General features: G+C 34.6%; 3 protein-coding genes across 5 annotated transcripts; 2 read left to right on the forward strand and 1 right to left on the reverse strand.

The window, feature by feature from the left end:
* Positions 1-455: 455 nt before the first annotated feature.
* Positions 456-5,315, reverse strand: LOC110731352 (polyadenylate-binding protein RBP45-like). Its single transcript, XM_021911203.1, has 7 exons — positions 4,897-5,315; positions 3,574-4,036; positions 1,714-1,769; positions 1,498-1,628; positions 1,306-1,402; positions 1,049-1,225; positions 456-784 (listed from the first exon to the last, which is right to left on the reverse strand). The coding sequence occupies exons 1-7, from the start codon at positions 5,221-5,223 to the stop codon at positions 782-784; spliced, it is 1,254 nt and encodes a 417-aa protein (XP_021766895.1). The 5' UTR covers positions 5,224-5,315; the 3' UTR covers positions 456-781.
* A 2,100-nt stretch (positions 5,316-7,415) lies between these two features.
* On the forward strand, positions 7,416-10,731 carry LOC110731355. 2 transcript variants are annotated; one of them, XM_021911207.1, is made up of 2 exons: positions 7,416-7,537; positions 7,960-9,507. In XM_021911207.1, the coding sequence occupies exon 2, from the start codon at positions 7,997-7,999 to the stop codon at positions 8,810-8,812; it is 816 nt and encodes a 271-aa protein (XP_021766899.1). In that variant the 5' UTR covers positions 7,416-7,537; positions 7,960-7,996; the 3' UTR covers positions 8,813-9,507. The 2 variants fall into 2 exon arrangements, 1 of the variants encoding a protein (XP_021766899.1); XR_002513285.1 differs by lacking the exon at positions 7,416-7,537 and adding an exon at positions 10,263-10,731 and having other exon boundaries at positions 7,685-9,380.
* A 141-nt stretch (positions 10,732-10,872) lies between these two features.
* LOC110731356 (15.4 kDa class V heat shock protein-like) lies at positions 10,873-13,028 on the forward strand. 2 transcript variants are annotated; one of them, XM_021911209.1, is made up of 4 exons: positions 10,873-11,126; positions 11,497-11,691; positions 12,359-12,407; positions 12,550-13,028. In XM_021911209.1, the coding sequence occupies exons 1-3, from the start codon at positions 10,985-10,987 to the stop codon at positions 12,403-12,405; spliced, it is 384 nt and encodes a 127-aa protein (XP_021766901.1). In that variant the 5' UTR covers positions 10,873-10,984; the 3' UTR covers positions 12,406-12,407; positions 12,550-13,028. The 2 variants fall into 2 exon arrangements, with proteins under 2 accessions (XP_021766901.1, XP_021766900.1); XM_021911208.1 differs by having other exon boundaries at positions 11,497-11,650.
* Positions 13,029-13,123: the final 95 nt, after the last annotated feature.

A 13,123-nucleotide genomic window follows, 5' to 3' on the forward strand; every position in this document is an offset into this window, starting at 1 on the left:
AGAGGCAAAATGTAACTAGGCTGGCATTGACTCATTACATTACATTTGCTTTCAATTTTAATTGTTAGTTTACATAAATAAACGAAGAGATAAGACTAGATAAACATTAATAATACCTCTAGTAGTGAAGTTTTGAGAGTAATAAACAAATTACAGTACATGATATAATTAGGCAATTTGTGTGGTATTAATACACCTTCAATAAATTTAATTGCAAGAGTCATAATCCTCCTATTTACTCTTTTTGTTTAGCTTTCTTTAAAATTGAGATTTGTATTCTTTCAAAAAAAAAAATTGAGATTTGTAAACATGTGCCCTACTTCCCACAGGCACACGTAACCGTTTAATACATCTCTAGTAGTACAAAAAAAAATCTTAGCTAAAACTTAAATCAATTTTTAATGGCAACAAATTCTCTTTTGTTAGGTCCTAGCTATTTCCAAAAAAAAAAAAAGAGAGATTCAAAGGCAGCACAGATAAATTTAGAATCAAAAATAGATCTAATTTAAAAATTAACACATGACATGATCAAAACTCACAAGCCATATCCATGTATGACAAATCTCAAGAACATTACGCGAGCCGGACCAAAAGCAAGCTACATACAAGCAGCATTGAGCAAAATCCAAAAAAAAGAAAAGAAAATTTGACTAGCAGAATCACAGAGTATACTACATTCAGACATTTCAGAGAGGACCATAGCTCCAGAAGAGCAGCCTCAGGTGAAATATACCCTCCCTGGCTATCAACTTATCCCGCTTAGGCGCTTAGCATAGCTGGATCACTGCACAATCAACAAACGTAATAAGATTTTAAACAGGAAAGTTTCCGAGAACTTTTTAAGGAGCCAGAAAACTGAGCATAAGAAACAAGAACTAAGACTTTAACATTGCAACTGCACAACATGAACAGCCAACATTTTGGATACACTTAAAATGCTTCATAGGTGATTCATCCAAAATTATCAAACTTGTTCCATAGAAACCCATAAACCTATACAAAGAAGATATGCTAACATTGACTGACAATAATATAAACATCAACTAACCTGTTGCTGTTGCAATGGCATCTGTGCCTGCTGAGGCATTGGGTAACCGCCATATCCGGGATAACCACCATAGTACATGTTAGGATCTTGAGGCGCAGACACATATCCATAGGAGTCGTATCCTTGTGGATATCCATAATAAGCAGAATTATTCCACTGGCTCTGATCAGGTTGCGACTGCATACATTCAACCACTTAGCTCAGGACTACGACAAAGATATACTATACTGAGCACCCAAAAAGAAATGAAAACATACCGGTCTGTTTGAAGGACTACGTCCCCAAGAGAGTCTAACACTACGTCCACCTAATTGTACTCCATTCAATGCTTTCAATGCCTCCTCAGCACTACTTCTGCAGAATTAATAAGACAATATATTAACTTCCAAATCACATATGCAGACCTGCAAGAATCACATGCAACTAAAAAGGTACAAGTCCATGCAAACCTGTTAGTAAATTGAACAAATCCACATTGCTTGCCCATAGGTATTTTTACATGGACCAATTCCCCATAGGGACTGAATGTTTGTCTCAAAATTTCATCAGAAACATTAGAATCCAGATTGCCGACAAAAATCTGAAAAAAAAAATAAAAATACAAAATCACGTCAAGATATTATCAAGTACAACTTAGATGAAACTCTTAAGGGAAAAGTACCCACAGTAGTGTTACTTGGATCACTGTCATTTTGAGTTCCCTGAGAGTTCTGGTATGAAGCTGCGATTAAGAAAGAGGACAAGGATAAAGCAACAAGGACCTTACAAAACTTATTTCGACCAACTAAAAATAATGACCATCATGTAACTCAGAAAGACAACAGTGCTAATATTCCTGACTGAAGAAAAAGATTAAAAAAATAAAAACAATTTATTAGACTACAAAGTCAGATCATAAAAGTGCAAAGCAATGACATGATATTAGCATACTTCATTGTCATTATAAGACAACATTTTTTTAGTCTCCATTAATAAACATACTGTCTATTGGGAAGGTTTTGTGTTTACATATTGATTCTTTGTCATATAATTTTCTCTCTACTCTTACAGTCTTTAAAAAGAGTGCAAAAGCAAAGATTACAAAATACAAGGGGACAGAAAATGAAAAGTTAGTAGGCTTTATAATACTCGGTAAAACCCCCAAAGTAAATTCTTTCAAGAACAGGCAAAACAGAACATTATCACACAAAAACAAAAGAAACTCATGCAAAATATCAGCACAACCAAATAGAAAGAGCTAAAAACCTAGCTCCCTCAGCAAACAAGTAAAATATTAAAATTAATATGCTCATCAACTAAAAGATCTGAAAGAGCACAAATCTATCAAATATTTCAACAAAAAGAGAGCAAATAACCTAAAACCCATATGGATAATTTATCATCACCAAAAGGTAAAGTCACACCACCTCAATTCACAAATATAGTGATCACAGAAAACATTTAGCAAACAAATTTCAAACAATCCCTAACCACTGAACAGAACAGACATACGGGCATTATACATTATTTATGACCAACTAATACATACTTTGAATATTTTATTTAGGGCACTGAAATGAATCTCAAAATGTTATGAAATAAACGGGTAGTTAAGCTCACTCAGGAGATCATAATAACCTAAGAACCAAAATAATCCATACGATGTTACTCACTGTTTATAAGAGGTACATAACTATATTAGACCACAGACTCGTGTAGATCTTTTTTAAAAAATAAAAAATAAAAAAAAATAAGCAACACAAACAGGTCACCTCTTGACAACAGAAGAAGAAAAAGAAAATCTATAAAGGAGGGCAAAGGAGCATTAAGAAAAAGCTAATGCGAAAGAAATGCCAAATTTTGGCATCCTAAATTGTAATGAAATTGAACTGAATTGATAGCTGTAAAAAGGATAATATACAAAACTGAAAGGAAGAATGAATGGAAAATTTATGACATTACAGACCTATACAAGGCAACGTATTAAACTAAAGCGAAAGAATAGCCAAAAACTGACATCCTAAATTGTAATGAAATTGAACTTAACTGATAGCTGTAAAATGGATAATATACTAAACTGAATGGAAGAATAACTTTTAGCACTGGAAACTGCTGTAAATGGAAAATTTATGACATTACTGACCTACACAAGGCAACGTATTAAGGGGGTAACCATTTCGGCTGAATTCAGTCCCAGGCCCCTAAATGGTAGAACCTCTTGACACCCTGCTTTGAGACAATGGGAGTTCTATAAGATTTTCAATTTAGAATTAATAATTCCCAAATCTGAAAGGAAAGCACTGGAACTGAATTTCTGCGCATCTTCAAGAGAACAACTGAATGTAGGAGACCCAAATAAAACTTTAATTGTAAACCAACATAGAGCATAAGCAATCACCATTCTTTCAACCTTACCAACTTTATATTCTGACTAATATAAACAACAAAAGCAGGAATCAATACAAAATTCAACATGTTCATGCATGCAGAATTAATTAACTATGACAACTATATAACAATACACACTGCCAAATGTTAGTAAATACCTGTTCCACCAACATTTTTCTTGTTAGCAGCAGCTCCAATACGCATTGCACGACCTGAACACATCATTCCATTCATCTCTGACATGGCACGTAGTTGCTCACTTTCATCACTGAAACGAACAAATCCATAGCCCTTTGCCCTACCAGTAAGCCTATCCATCACCACCTTAGCACCTTTAACTGAGGGGTAGCGAACTCTAAAAGTCTCTTGTAATGTGTAATCAGTAACATCTGTAGCTAAGTCACCCACAAAAATTGTATAATCAGATGCATCCTCTCCCCGTTTCTCACCAGATCCATAGAAAGCCCAATTCAATCTGTAGTTTTGCTCAACGTTTGGCATCAGGGTATTATTGTATGTCTGTAGAATTCTCTCAGCAGCAGCATGAGTGGTGAACTCAAGAAATCCATAGCACTCTGACTGCATGGTTTGCTTATTACGAATGATTTTGACATTGGAAAGCTGCAAGATTAGGTAATATTAGTGGTGAATAAAGTAAACGCACCTAAGCTTCTGAAAAAATTAGCTGCAACATGGAAGCAGACATTTTGACACATGAAATTAACATATTATGTGTTCAGTCATACCAATCTGATTTGCCTCCCTAAAAATAAAACTGAGTTCACACTGTAAGAACCCTCTCTTACATAATCCACCAAATCAACTCCTTATACTTTCAGTAATTACAAACTACGGCAATCAAAGCCACCTTATTAAATGTCGACTTGTTAAATAACATCAGTAAAACAGAATATTAACAAGATCCACAAATAAAAGACAACCTCCCTAAATAACACAGTACCTTCAATATTAGAGAAAATATGAATCAAAAATCAAGGTCTCCCTCGAGTCCTCCACTAGTTTACAATAATATAATCTCCTTAACCTCCGCCACAAAAAAAAATCCCAAGTAAGATTTTTCATTAGTACCCTCTCCATCAATCTTCAAGGACCAGTCAGGTAGTCAATGGTAAACATCCAAAACCTCCGGACAACATATAGTCAAACACACGACAATGCTAATCCGACACAACTTCAATCATCACAACATGAACAGATCATACATTCTCACAACTTCAATCAAACAGAAAACCTTCGACAAGCCAAAGACAATAACAAATTTACAACCTTATACTAAAATCAATAAATTAAACAGATCATATATTTCCATAACCTTAATTAAATAAGCTTTATAAACAGATCATAGATTACCATAACCTTAATTCAATAGAATACCTAAGATAAAACAGCAAATTCACAACAAAAATCACGAGAAATTTATCGATGAAAATCAATAAAATTTCAAATGAGATTCTATATACCTCGCCGGTATGAGCGAAACAATTACGAATATAATTCTCATCCATCCAATACTGCAGATCTCCAATCCAAAGCGTACGAACGTCCTCAGCGGTAGCAGCAGGCTGTTGCTGATACTGCTGCTGCTGCGGTGGCTGTTGCGAAGCCTGCTGTTGCTGTTGCGGAGCTTGCTGCGCCATCCATTGCTGCTGGTATTGCTGTTGCTGCTGCTGCAAAAGCTGAATCTGCTGCTGCTGTTGCTGCTGATGGTAGTTCTGATCCATGGAAGGTTGCGAAGCCGCCATTGATGGTGGTGGAGCTACCATGCCTTGTTGTCCTGGTTGCATCATTTTCGAATTGACGTTGAAAGAGGAGAGAGAAAAACCCTAGGAGAGAGAAAATGGGAGGAAGAGGAAGAAGAAGGTGAGAGAGATATTTTTGAGTATGACGAGCGCCAATTGTTTTATATTGAAGTTATGGGCCTCTCTTTCGTTTACTTATTTGGGCTAAGATTTCGGGCTTTAATAATCAATGGCTGTCTGAATCTTAACCACTTTTGGTAATAAAAGTGTTTTTCCAAATAAAAAAAAATATATACTATATATATATATATATATATATAATTGAAACATGGAAAGGACATTATTAGAGTACAATTATTATTATTACTAAAAAAAAATTATAATATTTTATCAAAAAAAATCATAATAAGCTTTTTATTTGAGGAATTATAATAAGTTTTGTATAAGACGAGCGTTAATTTAATATTTTAATTGTAATAATATGATTAAATTGAGGGTAATTTAATTTCTTTTACGAGTAATTTTTAATTTATAATAAGTTATATTGTATGTATGTGCAATTTTTAATGGATATATAATTTGAAAGCTAATATAACTAAGAGTCTGTTCACATTTACTTAATTTCAGTTCAGTTCAACTCCAATCAGTTCAGTTCAGCTTTTAATTTTCCTCTTACATAAAATATTCAGTTCACTTCAGTTCCAATCAGTCCAATTCAGCTCCAACAGTTCAGTTCAGTAAATGTGGACATGCTCTAATTTGATACATTATAACCTATAATTGTTTTCAAGGGTAAAATTTAAGTTAGAAAATGAAGACTTTTGTAGTATACAAGGGTAGGGGTGAAAGTTCAGTTTTCGGTTTGGTTTTTTGCCCAAACCGAAACAGAACCACCCTATTTCGGTTTCTTGATTTTGCAAATCACACCGCACCACTTTGGCTCTGAAACCGAACCAAACCAAACCACCTAAATTTCGATTTTCATAAAAAAAAACAAACCGCACCGAATTTTCCTATCAAGTATCATAGACATCAAATTTTGCAAAAAAAACGAACCGAACCAAACCACACCAATCAAAACCGAACCAAACAAAATCAAACCAAACCAAAGCCACAACGAACTGACAACCCACCCCCACCCACACCAAACCGAAACCATCACCACCGGATTTTTTACCAAAACTAATGAAATTTACCAAAACAATTCAAGTACAAAACTTACCAGAAATCAAATCATATTAATGGGTTTATTAAAAATTCAAAAAAAAATATTAAAAACAAGAAAACATACCTTTTAAACCAAAAATGACCCTTAAATTTCATCTCGGATTTGGTTTAAAATGGTCAAATTCGACCATGAAACTCTAGATCTAGAGTTTTCATGGTCGAATTTGGCCATTAAAACCTTCGTTTTGGCCAAATTTCGTGAATTTTGTTACGAAAAGTCGAAAACCTTTATTTTGACCATGAAAAATCTTTGCTTTAATATGAAAAATCTTTGCTTTATTTTGACCATCAAAAACAGGATGTAATAATACTTACTCCGCCATTCCTCTAATAATTAGCCAGAGTTTAATTTTTGGTTATCTATATAGAAAATGAACATTGACCTATATATATCTCTTACAATAATATAAGATTTTGCTTTCTACTTACTTTAGATGATTTTTTTTTTCCACTTGAATCAACTTATTTTTATTAGTGGAAAAAGGTTTTTTTCCCCCCTACTTATTCCTAAACAGGTTTGGGTTGTTTTGCAATCGACAATTGGTTGTTGGCTTGTTTGACTAACTTGAAGCCTGGAAGTATTAGCGGTATGAATTGACTTTTAACCGACTATTTACAAAAGTGTTTGGTTAAATTATTAATGGTTGCTGGTTGTTTATTAGTGATAAAGTGGGCCAACAAGCCAATAGAAAAAACTACTCCTATTAGCTTTTGGCTTTTGGCGGAAAAGCTAGGTTAAAAGCGAACTACCAAACATATATTTTTTTGGCTGATTGACCAAATTAGAAATCCAAAAGCTAGACAAAAAGCCAATTGCCTAACACTCCCGTAATCTTTCATACCAATATACCATCATTAGAAAATACTTATAGAACCAAGGTTTAAGACTACCTCAAGATAATTGACCTATGGATATCTTATTGACCTATGAATATCTTATCGACTACAACTTAATTTGGTCAATATTACAGCAGTGACCTATTTAACAGCTCTATTTTGACACTGTCAATGTGGTAGATTTTTTTCCCCTCCTTTTTCTCAATTCGGAGAGGTAAAAAACACCCATATTTTTGTAGTTCATAGGATTTTTCATCAACAAAATTGCAAGGCTTTGTTCTTCTTCAACTGAAATCTGGTACAGTACTAATCTTCACACTCTTCCATTCAATGTAATTGCTTATCTTATAGCCATTTCAATCATTGTTGTTCTATTTAATTTGTTTGAGTACTAGTTTATTATAAGTATATTATTCATCACTCTACTGCTTCACTAAAAAAGGAGTAAACTTTGGCATGGCATCTGGGTTGCAACATTTATGAAATTGGTTTTTTGGGTATTCGTTAATTTGTAATTATTTTGAGAATGAATTTCACTTGTTTAATTATTAAAAGAAGGGATTTTGGATTTGGAACCTGGAAAGTGTAATTCTGCCATTAGATTTCTGGGGTTTTCATTGTTCTTGGAATTTGAATTGATATTGTTGATTTTGATTTGGATGATAAGCTGCATTATTCTGAGGTCATTGTTTTGTTGATTTTTTTATTTTTATTTTTCAGTGATTTTTGGTGGAAGTTAGTAGGATTTGAATTTCATATGGATGTGCATTTGAAGAACTTGGTTGGTAGGTTCCATGAGCAATTTGGATCTGGGCCAGGACTTGGTCCTGCATCTAGTACTTGCTTGATGAAAGTGGAGGGTGTAACTGCTTCTTTCATCAAGTCACTCTATAGAGCTGGTGCAGCTCTATATAGGACTGATCCATGGAGGCGATTACGGCCCGGGCATTTCTTTGGTGTTAGGGTTGGCAAAAACTCTGAGTGGCCTGGCAGAGTGCAGCCATTTCCCTGTGTCCAATTCATTGGGGGGGATGGTGGGGATCTAGCGTTTTATTTATATCGATCTGAGAATGATGCTCAGGAGGCAACGAAGCTAAGAGAAACCGTTCCTGCCCCGAATACTGAGATTATGAGAGTGACCTTTGAGAAAGAGTCCTTAATGTTTCCTTGTCACAAGAAAATGATAAAGTCTTTGGCTCTTGAAGGAACCGAGTACTTTCCTGTTTTTGATGTTGTGTGTTGCAATTCTGATGGTGAGCTTAGATATAGGATTCCAATGTTTGAGGAGCTTAGATTTGTGTATGCTTCTATGAGAGGTATGACTTTGGTTCACCCTTTGCTACAAGAAGATGTGCAAGCCACAACCAAATGGTCTCAATTTATGCGTTTTGAGCCATTTATTGAGACGGTGGATGTTCAATGGCCTGCAGGGATGGCCAAGGGCAACGATATTGTAGCAGTGACAGTTTCACATCCACCTGGTCAGGCTTATGAGGAAAAATCCTTTTCGTCAGCCAACTCAACCACCACCGAGTATACAGAACCAACCAGCGAAGACCATTTTCTGACATAAAAAGCATACTAGAAGATACTTTGGCGATGTGCAATGTGTGAGAATTTCGCACTGATTAGTCTTTTTCTTGCAGTAGGTCTTTGTGCGATAGTTTATTGTTTCCCTGATTGCCAGAAGCAGCATTGGAAGGAGTCTCATAAGGGCATGTGTGGCCTGTACAAAGCCATAAAATAAAGAGAAGAGGAGCTTCCCATGAGAATACTTTTATTCCCTTCTTGCTTTTTCCTCATGTCATTGTTGCATTGAACTGTTAATTAGAGAGCAAAGGTGGGGTGGAGCTCTTGAGTTGATCAAATGATTCAAATCCATGGGCGTAACTGCATTTTTTACCAACCAGTCTGAATTTTCTTGCACAATTGTTAAGCATGTTCTTCGTTCAGCTGCCCCGCTTATCACTCATCCTGTCATTCCTCTTCCTTTCCGTTCTCTAGAAGACCTTCAGCAAATGTGCCATGTTACAGTAACTGCTTTGTCTGCTTGGGTTGACGACAATGACTAAATATTGTGTGTAATTGGATTGTCATTTTTAGTATGATGGAAAATCCATGATAAAGATATAAGCTTTAAGGTACCTCTCAATAAACTACTGTCTGATTAGTGGAACATGATTGAATTTGAATACATTGTTATTGTATCGTATGCATGACTACTGTACTACTCCATTTGGTGGAATGAAACATTAGATATTCTAATTATTTTCATGTAGAAAAACCAATTTTCATCACAGGGCTTCATCGCGTTGATAAATCTTCATGGAGACCACTTTCTTTTTCTGATAAGTTTTAGTTGGTCATTTAACTTGCTGCTAATATTCTTAGCATTTCCTATTGTGGTGATCTGATAGATGATAGTTTTAGTTGATTGAGTTCTGGCTGTCAAACTTGTGACAATAATACAAACCTATTGAAGAATTGCTATGAAATAATGTCTCTGGAATACATTCATATCAAATGCCAAGCGTGCCATTGACCAGTTTTTTGAAGTCAGGAAGTAAGGAACTGCTGATACTGAACATTAGTGTTTGGAGATCTCTCTTTGCTTTCCTTATATCTTGATTTTTTTCTACAAAAAAGTTGGATCTTTATTGAACTTTCAGGGTGATCGATGTCTCAAGTTAGTATTAGTGTCAAGTCAGAGACTTAATTAAGATAAATAGAAGAGTCAAAGTAACATAGTCGTGACTCGTGACACTAAATTATAGTCACATATTTTCCTTAATCCTTTTCCAACTTAACCGCACAAAAACGATCACACATGACCTATTGTAATCGGCCCTTTCCATGATCCATTATATATAAACTGCTTTAAGCCTTTAACTATATGTGTTTCTCTGCAATACATGTTACTGAAGCTTGCTGCTTGAGTTTTAGTGATTCAATTTCTGAAGTTTTCTGCCTGAATTTCCTTATACTTTATGTCACATAAAATACTTGTACTGCATAATTGACAGCAGCAGGCCTTACCCAAAAGCAAATGGACACAGGACACATGAAACCAAGGTATCAGGATACTGAACTTTACTTAAACTTTACTATTTCAGTATTTCCAATATAGCTAGCACATGGTACCTCTTTTTTTAATTCTGTAGATATTATATTTGGGATAAAAATCTAGGGGCAAAACTGTCATTTTGTATCAGCCACCAATCTTTCTGATCCTCACCTCCCAAAAATATCTTTCCTTATAGGGGCATTGAATTTATTTTATTATTTTTTTTACTACCTTCGTTAAATGTTGTGCGCAACTTTAGAATATTTTATATCTCATAAATAATACCTCAAAATTGCACATAACATTTAACGGAGATAGTAATTAAACATTACTCCTTGTAGACTTCTGGTTGTGGACTCAAATATTCTGTGTCATGTACAGTATGTATCTGAAATAGTTATCCTAAAAGAAGACAACTTGTATAAAAGAGTGATTTTAGTGAAATTATGACAAAAACAATTAATTTTGGACAGAAAAAGTAAAAATTAAAGAACTAAATTTACCAAATCTTCAACTTGTAAGCTTTGATGTTGATACCACATCCACCTCCCAATTTGGCCTATAAAAAAGGACACTCTCCCAAATCCTTGTGCCTCCCTTCCTTAACAGAACCCTACTGTTAGTCTCTGCATTTGCATACCTTCAACCTCAAAAAAACCAAAACAAATTAAATAAAAAAGAATGGAGATCTCCCCATTTCATCCTTATTCTTGGGACATTCTATACAATCCATACATGTTCTTACCATACTTCCATAAGCCTGAAAACTATGTACACTGGAGAGAAACTCCTGATTCTCATGTCTTCTCTGCTGATCTTCCAGGTACCTTAAGTCCTTAACTATACATTCTTTCTCCCTCTTTATCATATAGCGAAATATTTTGTGTATTACATAAGATTGTGTACATCTGAAGCTCGCCAAACTTTTCCATCAGTCACCAATCCCCTAGTCCTTTTTATAGCTTGTGAAGTTTATCTTTATACACTTAACCTACCTTAAAGTGAAATCAGAAGAAATAATAGTTTTAGTTAGTTAAAATAAGTATGGCTATTTTTAAATTCAATATATGATATAATCATACATACAACTTGTTTTACTTCTAAAAACTGAAAACTAACAGTGATCCCAAAAAGTTCTGGTTATTATGTTATATATACTTCGTAATTCTCTGTTGGTGATTTGGATATGACAGGGGTGAGGAAAGAAGACATTAAGGTGGAACTAGAGGACTTGAAGTACCTAATAATTCGAACCGAGGCCGGTGATAATACCGTCGATCCTCCGAGGAGATTCATGAAGAAGTTCCGGCTTCCAGGAAGAATTGATCTTGATGGAATATCAGCTGGGTATGAGGATGGTGTTCTTACAGTAACTGTGCCTAGAAGAGGTTTTTTCATTGATCCTGCTGTTTTAGTTAATAGACTAGACATTACTGCAAGGGCTGCCTAAAGTTATTTTTTTATGTAGCATTTGGCATTTGATATTTTTGATATGTAATTGTTTCGATATGTTGAGTTTAGGCAATTGTTCTACGAAATTTCATGACTTTTGAATGTGTCAAAACCATCACAAAGGTAGGGAGAACTGTAATACCGTTTTATTCTTGGGGATGTTAAAAAACTACCCCGAGTTCTTTAGTCGTAATATAACAAGTCATTTCTTAATAAAATAAAATCCCGAGTATTTACTTGGATCTCACAAGTCACAACAACAATAATACTAATAAGTAATAATACTGTGTTACATAACTTTTTTTTCTTTTTTTGGATAAATTTATCTTAAGACAAGGCTGAAATTCAGCTGTATTAATTTAAATTGGGCCCTCTGAAAATGAATGGGGAAGACAAAATCTAATCCAACTTTCAACAACTTCTGATATTGGGAATCTGTTATTGATCAAGTGGTCCACACTTCAGTTGATTAGAGTTCCCACTTGGAATCTTATTTATTTTGAACTTTTTTTTTTTTTTTTTTTTTTTTTTAATGTGGAACAATTTTTTTTATTGCCAAATGCAAACTAGAGTATCATTTTCACCAAGTTTTGTTTTTGACAGCAAATATGTACCGGATCTCTCATTTTGGAATCAGACTTTTCTCTTGAGGGTAAATTTCGCTTATAAACTCTATTATACACTTGTGTATCTAAACTCTAAAGGACGTCGAGACAGAAATGTTACTGCGTTACATACGGGTTTAGCATCCATATGCTCAAGTATAATGTAACTAACATGCTACTTATAAACAGATAGTGAAGACGTGCAAGATAGTGATTTTACTGTGGAATGGTTTGCTATTGATTATTATAGGGGGCAGAATCTTGTTCAACAGATTCCTTGTAGGCGGCCAACGTGAGCCGCCATGGCCTAGTACATGTCTTAGTCAAGCTCTCTATCAACTTGTACTTGTACACCACTAATCATTCGCGATCATCCAAAAAAAGCTCCACTTGCGTGGTTGAGCACGCTAAACAACTGTTAATCACCCAAATTGCCAATCAAGTTGCAGCTTAAGAAACTCCCACTAGTTCTAATCAAAGAATTAATTAAGTTTGCTGTCAAAAAGAAAAAGAATAAATTAAGTTAAAGCTGATTATTGTTTATTTCTCTGTATTGTTCCCTCTCCTTGCTGCATTACAGGGAAGAGATTATGCTAAATGTGTATGAATTTCGCATTAACAAAAATAAAATTATCGGCTTATGAAACTACCATTTATCAAATCAAAGAGCGGTAGAGATTATTGCTGTTGATACTAATGATTCAACTGAATCCGAATACTAAGATAAGGAAATATGGCTGACAAGAGTGTCAATAATAGATCA

Source organism: Chenopodium quinoa, unplaced genomic scaffold (assembly GCF_001683475.1).
Source record: "Chenopodium quinoa cultivar QQ74 unplaced genomic scaffold, ASM168347v1, whole genome shotgun sequence".
NCBI lineage: Eukaryota > Viridiplantae > Streptophyta > Magnoliopsida > Caryophyllales > Amaranthaceae > Chenopodium > Chenopodium quinoa.